The sequence below is a fragment of the Microcebus murinus genome, chromosome 5 (genome assembly GCF_040939455.1).
Source record: "Microcebus murinus isolate Inina chromosome 5, M.murinus_Inina_mat1.0, whole genome shotgun sequence".
Classification (NCBI taxonomy): domain Eukaryota; kingdom Metazoa; phylum Chordata; class Mammalia; order Primates; family Cheirogaleidae; genus Microcebus; species Microcebus murinus.
The window spans coordinates 35,194,247-35,209,453 of NC_134108.1; the positions used below are offsets into that span (position 1 = coordinate 35,194,247).

A 15,207-nucleotide genomic window follows, 5' to 3' on the forward strand; every position below is an offset into this window, starting at 1 on the left:
TTATCTGTGTGTGTGTAATGAAATTAGATAACAAGCCTATATGGACATCTGGAACCTGGTCAAACAGTTACATTTACTCAGTAGCTTAGCAACTTCTATGACATCAAACATACATGTGTTGGATTTATGCCCTGTCCACATGAATATAACACAGATCTTCAGGGTCATTTGCAAGGAGTCAAAATTGTGAATAGTAAACCCACAAATGCCAATAGTCTACAGTAATTGCATGTGGTAAGTCTCTATGAGTGGTAAGAACAAACTACTATGAAAGCACAGAGGAAGAACTGATTAATTCTGCTGAGAAGGGTCTGAGAAAGTGTCACAGAAGTGGTGAGAATTAAGCCAGACCTTGAAAGATGACTACAATTTGGTCAGAGGCAAGAGGAAAGAAGAATGAGCATCTCAAGCAATGGGGGAAGAATAAATAAAGGTGAAAAGATAAAGTATACAGAGTATCTTGACCCTGACAAAAAACGTGATATACTAGAGTGGAAACAGTCTAGACTAGAAGAAAAACAGCAGAAGTTTGTGAGTAGCAGTTTCTTCACTGAAATTTAAATTATCAGTGAGAAAGTCCTTTTTCAATCAACAGCGCTAACAATTTTTCACATATCACTAAGCTTTAGGCAGTATTTTGTTTTTATTATATCTTAAACTTTTCAATCAGTCCTGAGTTTAAATAATACCTGAACTTGGTTATAATGTGTAATTCTTATGTTTAAACTTGAATCACACAATAAGCTTTGGCTGACTAAGTAAAATTCAGTAAAACACAAAAGTCTTAAAATTACACTGTTCTAAGGCACAATTTTACATTAAATTCCTTTTTTATTCCTGGTCCAATAAAAAGCTACATTTTCAATAAAACATAATTCTAAACTGTTTAACTCAGAAGCAAGAACATTATTTCAAATTTTTACAGGTGACTTTAGTCTTAAATTCTTCTTAGTACGGTGTTATTTTAAAAAGAGTAAAGACTTTGAATAATATATACTGCAAAAGTGAGAATAGTTCATTTTTCTAGCATAAATTCAAGACAGACTAAGTTCATTAATAAGTTAACAATTGATAAGAATTAGTAATTCATTAAGAAGATCACTAGGCTTAAGGAGAGAAGAAGATACAACCGGGGTCTAGTAATGAACATCAGAGGACCTGAAAATAACTCTCTCCAAGGATAAACAGGTGAGGGACATAAATGCCACAGTAGTCTTCCCGTGTGTGTTAGCCACATACCTGTAAGAAATCTATTCCTCAAGAAAACATCTAAGGCAAAAAAAAGAATTAATAAAACATGTGTACTTTTTCTACTTCTAAAACATCCCTTTTGTTATATATATTTGGAACTTTCTCCTTATCCAAAATTAGTAAAACACAGAAGTTGCTGAAGAAATATCCAGTGGCTACTTTTAAAGTCTTTAGAAATATATTTAAAGTACCTATAATTTTACTTTTTAAAAAGGAATCATAATAGAACTCCAAAAGTAATTCTTAACTGCATATAATTTCAGTTGTAATTAAACAATAAACTACAAAGTAGTGAACAGTCAGATATGTTAGAAGGTAAGGTAGTACACAACAACTAATGAGGATATTTCAAAAGGACAGAGGAGCCAGCTCAAAAAGATTCCCACTAGTCAAATCTGGGGCAATTTTAACAACAAAATAAATAATGACAGTAATAAATTACAGCCCAATGAATAATAAAAGAATCCATGACTCTATACCACTATAAATACATAAATGAATAAATAAAATGGGGGAGAAAGGAAAGCTTCTCCTTACAGAATACCAACTTACAAACACAGAAGGAATGATGGAACAGAAAATTCACCATTTGGCAACCACTATAGCAGCAGTTATCAACAATGGCGTCATCAATGTGAGTAGTGGTTTGATGAAAAACACAATATCAGCATAATCTTAGAATATTTCCCCACAAAATACAAATCCAAGAGGAAAATAAGGATTCGGTGTGGAAAAACCTTATAGAGAACAACATGACCAGATGATCAAGGTTAACATCACCAGCAGAGTTCACTTTGAGTGCCCCATGATGTACTGCACGAAGATCATTTTTGCAGTATTCTTACCATAAAAGCATTATCTTATTCTGGTCATAGGGGAAATACCAGCTGGACCCTGGCTGAGGGTCAACCCTCAGAATATAAGCTACATACTCTATAAAACTGTTGCGGACACAAAAGATAAGGAAAGACTGAAGAACATTCCAGACTAGAGGAGACCAAAAGATAAGATAGATGAATGCAGCACATTTTCCTGGATGGATTGCAACTGGTAAGATTTGAATGGGGTCCATTTGAATGGGATGCCAATATTGTCACCAGTGCTGATTTCCAGACTTAGAGAGTTGATAGTGGCTAGACAGGACTGTTTTTGTTTCTGAGAAATACAGTAGAGTATATAGGGGTAACAAGGTATCATACCTGCAGCTTCTCAAATGGTTTCAAAAAGATTAATGATAATGGATATGTGCAGGGGGTGGGAGGATAGGAGCATATATAAATATTCATATTTGGAATATCTGGATGAGCATAGAAATGGGAGATTTTATACCATATGTGAAATTTTTCTGTAAGTTTGAAATTATTCCACAATAAATTTTTTAAATTTTTAGCCCTGCAACTTTAATTAAAGCAAAAAGTAAGTAGCTTGCTGCTGAAATTCAGTTTATCTAAGGCAGGAACCATTTTTGCATAGAAATGAACAAATATGCTCTTCTCTAAAAGGGTTAATAAAACCCCACCTATTGTTTCACATACCAGGTATATGAGATCTGGTAGGATGTTGAATTAAGTGAGCATAGCACTGGGAATAAGGAAACCAATTAGCTAGCTAGCTTTTAATTTTAGATCGGTCATTTTATTCCTTGAAATTAATTGTCCCCATTATAAAATGAAGAGGTTAAATGAGATCATCACTGGCAACAAAACATAAACCCAGTATTAAGGGATTTAGGAATCAGTATGTATTATCTTATCAGTTGATAAATACATGACTAAAGTTAGGCCATGATAACTTCTAATACAACATTTGTAAAATAAACAACAAAAACCAACACAAGTTCCAACTGCTAAGGAACCATCCACCATTGTGAAAAACAAACAAGTTATCACTGTTTTTTGTATAATGCTTTTTGTACAATTATATATAGTAAATATAGGAATTTAAATAATTTTATAAAACATATTTCTATGGCAGATTGAAGAAATAACCAAATTTTGAGCTTGATACCATCTTTTAAATCTAAAAACTCAACTTGTTCAAATATTTTGTCTTTCACTATTGATGTATATAGCTATACTTATACTTAACAGTTATTAAATAATAAAACCCAACCCAGAGGCCAGGTGTGGTGGCTCACGCCTATAATCCTAGCACTCTGGGAGGCCGAGGCAGGAGGATTACTCAAGGTCAGGAGTTCGAAACCAGCCTGAGCAAGAGCAAGACCGTCTCTACTATAAATAAAAAGAAATTAATTGGCTAAACTAATATATATAGAAAAAATTAGCTGGGCATGGTGGCGCATGCCTGTAGTCCCAGCTACTCAGGAGGATGAGGCAGCAGGATCGCTTAAGCCTAGGAGTTTGAGGTTGCTGTGAGCTAGGCTGATGCCATGGCACTCACTCTAGCCAGGGCAACAAAGTGAGACTCTGTCTCAAAAAAAAAAAAAAAGAAAAAAAAACCCAAGCCAGTAACATTGAATATAATCAGGGCTTTAAATATATGCATAACTTTTTTTTTTTTTTTTGAGACAGAGTCTTACTCTGTTGCCCTGGCTAGAGTGACTGCCGTGGTGTTGTCAGCTAAGTTGTTTTGTTTGTAGACTGGCAAAATAGCTATTGAGCAGCTGTGATAAACAGGCACTGAGCTAAGTCTGGTATACAATAGGGGTTGGCAAACTTTTCCTGTAAAGGGGCAGAGAGTAAATATTGTAGATTTTTGGGGTGCCATATACTGTGTGTTTTTGTCACATATTCTTTTATGTGTATGTTTGTGTGGTTTTTAATAACACTTTAAAAACCAGTCTTAGCTCAAGCATCTTATGAAAACAGGCTGAGGACCATATCTGGGCCACGTGTTGTAGTTTGCCAAATCCTGACAGAAAATAAAACAGTCAAAACAATTCAGTCAATAAGAGGAAGGAGACGATTTTATACACATATGAAGGTAAACAAAAACTATCACACATTAAATACAATGATATGCTGAACACAATTAGAGATAAACAAAAATTATGCTAGAAACGTAAACATTGTAAGAAAAATAAAATTAAAAATAAAATTAAGATTACATACTCTGGTGTATACACAGGTAACCAATAGACTAGTCTTCCACCTAATACCAGGGTCTCAGCTGCAAAGTTTAACAGGTCGAAATACATATCACTCAGATGATAACTCAAGGAAACAGGAACGTGGCTTTCTGGACTACACAAAGAAAACAGAATTTCAAAATCAGTGAAAAATTTTAAGATTGCTTAAGTTAACTAAAGAAGCAACATGCTTCTCAAAGTTCTAGTGTACCATATTTAAATTTCGCTTACCATTTTTCTATTCCCTTTGGTATTTCCTTCTGTGAACCTGTTCTTCTTGTAGATTCTCTGATACCATATGGAGCTAGACAGAAAACACAGGTAACACAAACAGTCACCAAATCAGCAGTGAAGGGCAGACATATATCATGTGCCTTCAGATGTGACATCCTGAGAATACAACATCACCTATGCATTATTCCAACTGAGAACACACAACATAAAGAGTTGGGCAAGATACACAACATAAAGAGTTGGGCAAGGGGCAAGTGTCTTTAAAAATGTCAAAGTCATGTTTGTACTCCCATAATATCCTGAATTAAAAAAAAAAAGTCAATGTCATAAAAGACATGAAGAAGGCTATGGAAATGTTACAAATCAAAGGAAGCCTAAAAGATATCATTGCTAAATGCAGCAACTGACTCTAGAGTGGATCCTGTACCAGAGAGAAAATATACGCTATAAAAGATTTTACTGAGTTAACTGATAAAACTGGGTGACAAACTATAGACTAAAGTATTATATGTGTTTACTGAAAGAAACTGTACCTTGGCTTTCTAAGAAATTCCTAAGAACTTCTGTATTCTTAGGAAATACACACTGAAGTGTAAGGGTAAAAGGCCACAATGAATGCCACTTACTCTCAAGCTGATCAGAAGAAAAAATTCCTTATTTTATAGAAATAAAGATACAGAGTGGGAGAGCAAATAGTAAAGCAAACTGTTAATTTTTAAAAATCACCCAATTTTTATAAAGTATATTCACACTGACACTGTAATGCCTTATTTTTCTTTTGTGATTTGAAACCATTTAAGTTACCAAAGAACTAAAGAGGGCTGAGGCAGAAGGGCTCAACTTTGCCACTATTTATAGATTTATTGTCAAATACTATAGAAAAGGCAGATCTATTCTTAGACAGGCTGCCTAAAAAGCCCAAGACTTCATGAGGCATGGGAAAACAAGTTCTCATGCACATTCCTAAAACTCAGTGGGTTCACAAGCCCAGTGGTTCACAGAAGACCAAATTTCTTGTAACTCTAGAAAGGAGACGCCAGGGAAAACAGGCACTACAAAAACACAAATGCTTACACAAAGAGAAATGTGTGATATCTGAAACTCTTTTCTTCAAAATTTAATAACAAACTGCAAATGACATTTTAGCTCCAATTGGTATACTAATAACCAATTACAGTCATTATGAAAACAAATATATGCCTCAAAAAATAAGTTGAAGGGGAAAACAGATGACAAGTTCTAAAGATATAAAAATAGATGGCAAGTCAATATATTTGCTTAAAAAAAAAATAAACCATTAATGATTTAGTTAAGTTGGTAATCTACCCTACATTCATAATTTTCTCCTTCTCAGTATATGAAGAAGTTGAGGATGGGAGGAAAACCAACACAAGTTGGCACTGTGTGTATATGTTGACAAATTTTGTACTTGAAATAGAAATGACTTTAGGAAACCAATCCTACTAATCCGACTTCTACTTTGGTATAAAAATAAACTTACGATCAGTGATAATTGCATCAAAATATGTACCCTTCCTCCAGGAAGGTTTAGATGCATCTGAAACCAGGACATCAAGGTAGTACTTCTCTAAACCATACTGACGAAGATTTGCCCTAATATTTTCATCTGGTCCTCTCCATTTCTGGTTCTTCCTACTGGCCTTTCCTGAAAGGAAAGAAAAAGGAAGATAGAAAACATGAGATCAAACAGAGCATTCATACTTCCTGTTGTTAGCTAAAAGTAATGTTTTAACTCATCTAAACCTACATTTACTCAAAATTTACTTTCATTTAAAATCTTAATTTATATACACAAGTAAATAATTATTTTTATTTCAACCTATTATGTAAATATATTTTGAACAGAGAAAATACTGATGTCTAACCGATCTTGTTCTGTCACCTTTTAAGTAAAACTGCCTTACAAAACTCGTACTTATACTAAGTACGAAGCAATTAGTAGTAAGATACAGAGTTGAATAGAACCTTGCCCCTTTTCTCTATGCAGGAAACAGTCCTGCATAGAGATAGTGATGAATCAGATAACTAAAATAGAAATGAAGACAACTAACTTGAGAAATGCAGTGGCTATGACCAGGAAGAAAGGAGGCAAAATGGAGACATTATTGATGAAGAAAAGTTAAAGTGGGGGCTGAGGGAAGGCTAAAAAAGTTCAAAAGTTTGTAGTTTTAGAAGACATGACAGTTTAGGGTGATAATACCAGTGATTAAAATCAGAAAACCAGGAGAAAAAACAAGCACAGGAAAAAAGATGAGATTTATTTGTGATATATCAATCTTGATATACCTTGAGATACCTGCAGAACATTCAGAAAGAGACACCCAGCAGGTAGTTGAAGGCTAGAAGATATACACTTGGGAGATATCAATATATAAACTTAAGTTGAATCCATAAGAATGAATGGCAGTTTTTGTTAACCTAGGTGGTAGTTACATATGTGTTTGCTTTATAATTATCCTTATATATTATATACTCTTCTATACTATGATCAGCTTCACAAGAATAAATCAAAAGAAGAATGAGATGACTCTGAACAACAAGCACTGCGGTAGGAGAAGGGGTCAAAGATAGTGCTTGGAAAAAACAATAAGTAAACAGAGATCCAGAAAGTTGCAGGGTCTTTATGAGACTAAGATGAAACAGTCAAAGAAATAAAAGTACCATCCAATGAGACCACTGTCTAGGAAATCAAGGGAGGTTTTTTGAAGGTCAACATTGCCAAATGCTGTATATCTGTGGACTTAGCAAGTGGTTTCAGCAGAACAGTAGGCACAGAAGCTGGAAAATAATGAGGAGAGAGTGAGAGATGAAGAGGAAATAGCAAATTAATACTAGTTTTTTAAGAAGCATTTTGGCAAAAGAAACAGAAAAACAAAGTGATAGCTAGAGGACCCTATAGGATTGATAGAAAAAGTTTTATACTTTTAAAACCAGAGGAACTTGTGACTATTTTAGAATACAGTAAGAGATTAGAAGTATAGGAAACAGGCCAGGTGTGGTGGCTCATGCTTATGATCCTAGCACTCTGCAAGGCTGAGGCAGGAGGATCACTTAAGCTCAGGAGTTTGAGACCAGCCTGAGCAAGAGTGAGACCCCATCTTTACTCAGGAGGCTGAGGCAGGAGGATCACGTAAGCCCAGGAGTTGGAGGTTGCATGCAGTGAGCTATGATGATGCTGAGGTAACTCTATCTCCAGAAAAAAAAAAGTATAGGAAACAGAAAGCATACCTAACAGCATCTTGAATAAGCTCTGAAGAGACTCTACCTCAATCAGAATTCTACCCAAGTAGCCTGAAGGTTATAACTTTTTAAACATAACTTTAATAAATAAAAATTCAAGTAAATTATACAAGTCAATTTCTTTAAAGCAAATATACTACTTCTAAAAGCAAACAGAAATAATTCTTCTTAGCATTTTGTCTACTCTAACATATTGCAGATAAAGAATATCCTTTTCTGGTTAGCGCATTTATGTAAACCTGATAAATTATAACTAATTTTCTTCCTAAGAAATATTACTAAATTCTTTATAGTCGAGGTGGAGAAAAAGGTCATCAATACAATATATCAAATTGCTTCAGCAAAACAAAATAAACTACTAATATAATAAATTCACACCCATATAAGATACTGGGTGAGGAAAAGGAAAAGAATGTTTTAAGGGCTGATTCAAGTTACAAGTTACTATAATGGAATACCACCATAAACACAAATAATCTCAAAACCATCAATAAAAACTTGACATTTTTAATACCATTAAGCTATAAGAAAATACTTCTTCAGTTTGATTCAATTCCATCCAATTACACATCATTATTGACGCTTTTAAGAATTTAAAATATTTTCCAAAATTACCTCAAAAGCAAAGCAGATGCTTGTCTCAAGTACCCTCAGTCTAAGGCAAAATCTTTAAAGTTACTGTCACCTTTAAGTGTTTCAAAGATGTTTTGGTCAGGTATGAAATTAAAAACATATATGGTACCTCAAAGACTGGTTAATCCAATATACACTGAATGTATAATTACTTCTTCTCTCCCAACTCTTATGTTCCCAAAGATATAGTCTGCCTACTTTTTTTGTTTTGTTTTGTTTTGTTTACCTCCCTACTAAGTCTACAAACACCTCTTGAGGGGAGGGCCTTTTCTTATTCATTTTTGTGTTCCTTCAAGAAATCATTTTGCTCATAGTGGATTATTTCATAAAAGTAGATACTCAATGAAGTTTTATAAAAATAAGTAAAATTACATTCCAATTGTGTATTTTAACATTAAAATAATACCATATAAAACTACAGTTGACCCTGGGACATGCAGTAGTTAGGGGTGCTGACTTGCTGTGCAGTCAAAAACCTACATAGAACTTGTGATTCCCCAAAAACTTTACTACTAATAGCTTATTGTTATATTTACTATAGGTACTAAAAATATATTCACTATTCATTAAGTAGAAGTGGATTATCATAAAGGTCTTCATCGTCATCTTCACATTGAGTAGGCTGAGGAAGAGAAGAAAGAGGAGGGTTGGTCTTGCTGCTTTAGGGGTAGCAGAGGTGAAAGAAAATCCAAATATAAGAGGGCCTTGTTGTTCAAGAGTCAACTATGTTTTATTATTTTATCTCCCTTCCCCCCGCCTTTTTTTGTCCAGAGACAGTGTCTCCCTATGTTGCCCAGGCTGGACTCCAACTCTGGGCTCAAACAATCCTCCTGCCTCAATCTCCACAGTATGTATTTTATTATTTTAAAGGAATTGGCATGACACCAAACACTATAACACTGTCTATAACCTCTACTCACCTAAACCGTGAACTGTGTTGTAGTCTATGTCTGTCCCATATACATATGCACCAAAATGAGCAGAAGCTATCAGGAGGCCACCTGAAAAATCACACAATTATGACATGTTAACCAGAAAGTCCCAGACTTCAGTTTCTTCCTGTAATTAATTTGATCCAGTTTTACAAGCTAGCTGCAGGCAGAGTACCCTGGAATGACACTGATCCTGGCCATATTTAGCAAGCCTCAAAACTGAAAAAACATATCCCCTAACCTGTATTCATTAAATTGGTTGCAGGATAGGGAATTAATGTATGCCCTGGCAACATTACTTTAAACAGCACTAGTTAGGGAAAATTATATTTTTTTTTAGTCAAAATAATGTATATTTAGACATTTTCTTCTTATTTTGAGATGTCTGTACAAAAGTATCTTGCCTCTTTCTTAAAAATGAGCACATAACGCTGCTTACACAAAGAGCTGGCAATAAATTCTGACAATTTCACCCCATTCCCACAATCACAGAGTTTCATGTAACTAAAGAGGGCATAATTAATATGTCAGACATTAGCTCTTACAGAAGTTAAAATATTAAGACATATTTTAACTTTTCTAAGTGTTAACTTTTATACTAGTTACTCCTATAACTAATCAAGTATCTCCTATTTTAAACTGTAAATATAAATTTCTGAATAACAACCATACACAAAAATAATGAGTACAATTATTGTTGCTCAATTAGTGCTGTGACCAAAGTAAAAACAATTATCCCAATAAAATTTGACAAAGTAATTTGACAGATGTGACCAGCTCACACATGAAGGAAAACCCTAATAAAGATTAAAATAACAATTAAACTCTTTAAAATAAAAGGTAATCGTATTTTTAAATTGTTTAGGAAAAAAATTTTACAAAGTTAAATAAAGTTTTAATAATTGTACTTTTCATTAAACTTCACTTTGTTTAATCATTCAAATTAAAAGGCTTTTAGTGCTTGGGCAAGTCCTAATTAGCTACACTGTAGAAAGGTCTGCCAGTCAAGTTGAAATAATAAATATATTCTTAGACTATAAAATATGCACAGACTTGGACAAGGAAAAAAAAACTAAGGCTCTTTCCCTACATCCTTTTGAAATGTAATCTTTAAAATTAAGATGGGTAGTGCCTCCAGAGGGTCAAGGTCTATAAATTAATGGTGTTCCTTCCATAGCCATTTAAAATATAGTCTGGTAACATGTACTTAAAAATATTTTGCTCATGAATATATTATAACTGACTAGTTCCTATGGGAGCCCATGAAGAAGAGAAATGGAAGACTAACAGTACAGCAGAAACCAAAACCTAGGATCTCTCATAACTACAAAAAGCATTTATGTGAGAGGGAAGTTTAAAAAAAAAAAAAGTCCTCATAACTCTTGCTTTGGAAATGTAACAGCCCCTATTTAGGAAAGGCAGTGTATGTGATGACTTGAAATAGTCACAAAGTCACTTCACCCAAATTATGAGGAATTACTACAATTCTGCCAATTAAGGCAGATACTCACCTAGAAGAACTAGTTGTCAAGGGGAACAGAAAAGCTTTCCTGTGCTTCCTTAAACAGAACCTTATCCATTTGGTTAGAGTGAGTTTTGAGAAGACCCAATTTACAGTACACTGCTGAAAGGAGATGAATAATCTGTTAGACTGCATCTGATAGTCAACTTTGTGCCTTTTAAGCTTTTAATTTTTAAAAATAAAATCATAATAAATTAGCTTGTCTGAACTGGTCACTGGGTAATCACTGTTAGTCATCTAGTTGTTCTTTTGATTAAACTGATGCACTTTTAGCATTTAGTTATACCTCAGCTTGAGTTTTCTTGGAAGCTTTTTGGTTGAAAAAGGGTGCTACGAAAGGAGGGCAAAGTGTCAAGAAGGCAGGTAACATGACTCATTCATTTCATTTTATGCCATCAAAAGTAAAAATGCAGCATATGGGATCTAGACCAGTAACTCGGTATTTCAAATTCTCATCACTTAAATAGTAACCACTTTAAGGCTAGGGTAATATCTTATAGGCAAAAGGATACAATAAATAAGTAGAATTTATTCTATGATATGGAAACTCATGATTTTTATCTTTAGAGAGCTAAGTGGAAAGCTTTGCAAAGGTGGGGAAATGAGAGACTGGGCTTTGGTTTTGCTGAGAGAAAGGGAGAAAAATAAAGAAAAATGGTAATATTATTGCATCTATTTTATTCTTTTTAAAAAAAAATTCTACTTAAATAAAATAAACTAGTAGCCTGAGCAAAAGAACACTGCTAAAAATAGAGATCCTGCTAGACAAACTCTGAGACCCAGGAAGAGGGGACTACAAAGAGTACTAGAAAAAATGGGAAGGATATTACACAAACCTACAGAGATCCATTATCTCACTCGCCCAGCTTTCTCTTTTCCTCCCCTAGGTCTCCCACCAGAAACGGGACAGTCAGCTTCCCAACTCCTGACTCCTGTGTCTACTATTGTGCAATGACAAAAATCTCCAAAGGAGCTACACTCCTTTCCTTTCACCTATGGGTCACCTGAAGGTAGACAATGCCAAGGAATATACATTAGTCTCCTGGGTGCATTCTCATTACTAGAGGAGCTGACTCACTTGAGGGCATGAGAAGGAATCAATGAGCTATGGTTGCAGAGCTCTAAATTATCTAAGGCAACAGCATACACTTGTACCAATTATTTTAACTATGAACAAAAAAATTGACTTGTACAATATTAAGTTTCAATTTTCCTGCCTGCTGCTATTATTTGCCAATAGTTGTAAATTACAAATATCTTGGAAATCAGCCAAAAAAGGGACTAGAAAATAAATTCATGGTCAAATTCTTCAACATCACCATTTAATATTAGCTATATCTAACAACTTTCACCAAAAAGGCATCTAAGTTTTTATCAATAATTAAAAAATAATAATGATAACCATTAGAGTTCACTGAATGTCCACCATGTGTCAGACAACTTCCTAGGAATATTATATACATATATTACCTCACTTAATTTTCTCAATATATTACTATCACCATTTTACAAATAATGGAATTGAGACCCAGACAAGAATCTTGCCCAAATTCATATAATAATTTGTAAAGATTTAATTCACTCTATTTGTTCTTGCCTTTATACCATACTAACTCCTTTGAAGTCAGCACCAATAGAAGTAAATATAAGTTAACTTACCAAATAGATAACCAAATGGAAGTTTTGTTACTAAACAAATTATATGAAGTAAGTAAACCTGTGCACTCAGTAAATGACAGTTGTATACCATTCATAAGTCTTATACCAAATCACAAGCAAGGCTGTGCCATTATAAGTATTCAATAAATTCATGTTGATCATTCCTTTAGCCAAACTCATATGTAAACAGTAGTAATTTCTAAGTACTGAGAGCTGATCGAATGGAAAGTGGAAATACACAACTTTAAAAAAATCTTACTAAAATGAAAATCAGTGTATTTGCTAAAATAGAAATGAAAGTATGTTTCTGCAGCTCATGTCATTCCAAACAACTTAGATAACAAACCATCTACAAGAAAAAGGAAAGGAATTTAGGCAGGAAAAGATTATATCTCTCCTTCAATTTCCCAGAACCTTTCTACCCTACTCACAAGACATGAGTAGTCAGTGAGTAATATATTTGGGAAACTACATACACTTCAGTTTTGTATCTTGAAAATAGAAAAAGGATTAGTTACACCTGAATTAAAAAAAAATACAAAAGGGAAACTGAAAGAAAAAATATTAAATGCTTTGTGAAAAACTATGGCCATGGAGGAGGGCAAAGGGCTATGTAATTCTCCAATCCTTCAGAAGGTACTACCCATCAATGAGGCAAAAGGCCCAAGAGAGAGGATAAACTGTGCTTAAGACTATGTCTATTCACAATTATTGGTTATCACCAGTTTTAAAACAAAAGTATCAAAAACTGATTAATGTCCTAAAGCTATGCTTAATCTACAAACACAAGTTATGAAAATGTATTTTAGCAGCATCTGGAGGATCTTTGCAAAGATCCTCCTCTCATATGTGAACAGTCAGATGATCAAAATATGCAACCACTGTGAGGAGCTGTCCTGAAACAAATAGAAGCAGGTCTCCTTGCCCCTCACCACTAAGGATTCACACTGACTTCTGTGAAGTTAGAATTTCATATATACTCAGCCTTATCCACATCAATAGAAAAAAATGTTACCTGTACTGGCAACTCTATTTTTAAACTCTATGGCCTGGTCTGTGCATGTATGTACATATTAATCATTTTGTACATTTATGTATTCTTCTCACTTCACAGAAAAAGTTTTTAAAGTCTAAGAACATGAGTAAGGATTAATAAAGGCTTTAGCATTTAGAAAAAGATAAGTTAGATCCATTCTTCACATCAAATAGGAAAGTAATCTCAGCCGGGTGCAGTGGCTCACGTTTGTAATACCTTGGGAGGCCAAGGCAGGAGGATTACTTGAGGCCAGGAGCTCAAGACCAGCCTGAGCAAAGCAAGATACCATCTCTACAAAAAACTAGAAAAATTAGCCAGGCGTGGTGGCATGTGCCTATAGTCCCAGCTACTTGGGAGGCTGAGGCAGGAGGATCACCTGAGCTCAGGAGTATGAAGTTGCATGTAGGCTATGATGACACCACTGCACTCTAGCCCGGGTAAACAGAGCAAGGCTTTGTCTTGAAAAACAACAACAACAAACTAAAACTGAGGGAAAACTGGAACAAATAAACTCAACAGAATTTTAAAGGAAGGGGAAAAAGAAGCAGGAAAAGTATTTGACTTTATTTCCCCTTAGGGAACTGAAAATACATCCTAAACTCTTCTTAACGGGATTTCTTTGAAATAGCATGAGCAAAGCAATTTGAAACTATTTTAGAAATATTACAGGAATGAGCAAAAGTATCAATGTGTTGACACTGATAGGAACAAGGGTCCTTACTGTGGAAGACGATGTATATAATATGGTATGGGGTAAGCAAAAAGAAATTCATAAAGTTAGACTGTAATTTGTAGTATATGTGCAAATTCACAATTTCTAAAATATTTATCTGCACTTATATGTGCACATATACATACAGTATGTGGGAATACATGCATGTGTACTTGCATATGCACTTATACACATTTTGTATATACACACATACATATGTTTCCTGGCTTGTCCACTGAAAGGGTCTAGAACCCAGATCTTGGTCTCTAATACCATCTCCCTACTAAAAGAAAGAAGGGTTTCTTGGAAAAATGACTGATGCCATAGTTCGAACAGGTAGAAAAGAAGTCAGAAAGGAAGTGCTCAAAACAAACAAAATACAGATTCAATGTAAAAAGGCTCTCATTGGGCAAATCTGGGACAATTTGAGCAACCAAATAATTAAGGAACATAATGAATTATAGACCACCAGGGAGAAAAAGCAGGAACTACTAGTTTATATTAACAATAAATAGATTAATAAATATGTGGAAGAGAAGAAAGGGCTCTTGCTTACAACAGAATAATGAGTATTGACTGGTAACTATAGACTCAGTGCTAGAGTTGGAAAATTATCCCTTTGAAACTATCAAAGTAAAGACTGGTTCAGACAAGAATCATCAACGGACAACTTGACAGAGGTGAGGGGAGATTTGGATAAGGAACAAAATATTAACATAGTCTTAATGTGTCTCCCACAACTGCTTAATAATGGCAAGGAAAAAAAAACAATAATCATACAGTGGAAAAATCAAATATTATCTTGGCTAGCTGATCAAAATTAACATTACCAGTGAGGGGTAGAGAGCTATCATGTGTATACTATGACAAGGATACAAA

The 15,207-nt window shown here is 34.3% G+C and overlaps 1 protein-coding gene across 5 annotated transcripts in view; it reads right to left on the reverse strand.

The window, feature by feature from the left end:
• TRMT11 (tRNA methyltransferase 11) overlaps positions 1-15,207 on the reverse strand; it is a 53,945-nt gene that overhangs the window by 24,720 nt on the left and 14,018 nt on the right. For 3 of the 5 annotated variants that reach the window (XM_076002981.1, XM_012777490.3, XM_076002983.1), the window contains 4 exons: positions 9,388-9,468; positions 6,075-6,239; positions 4,571-4,643; positions 4,323-4,454 (listed from right to left, as the gene is read on the reverse strand). In XM_076002981.1, coding sequence (XP_075859096.1) covers positions 4,323-4,454; positions 4,571-4,643; positions 6,075-6,239; positions 9,388-9,468 — 451 coding nt within the window. Of the gene's footprint in view, positions 1-4,322; positions 4,455-4,570; positions 4,644-6,074; positions 6,240-9,027; positions 9,090-9,387; positions 9,469-10,910; positions 11,024-15,207 lie in introns of all 5 variants that reach the window. The other 2 variants (XM_076002982.1, XM_012777491.2) reach the window with 2 other exon arrangements.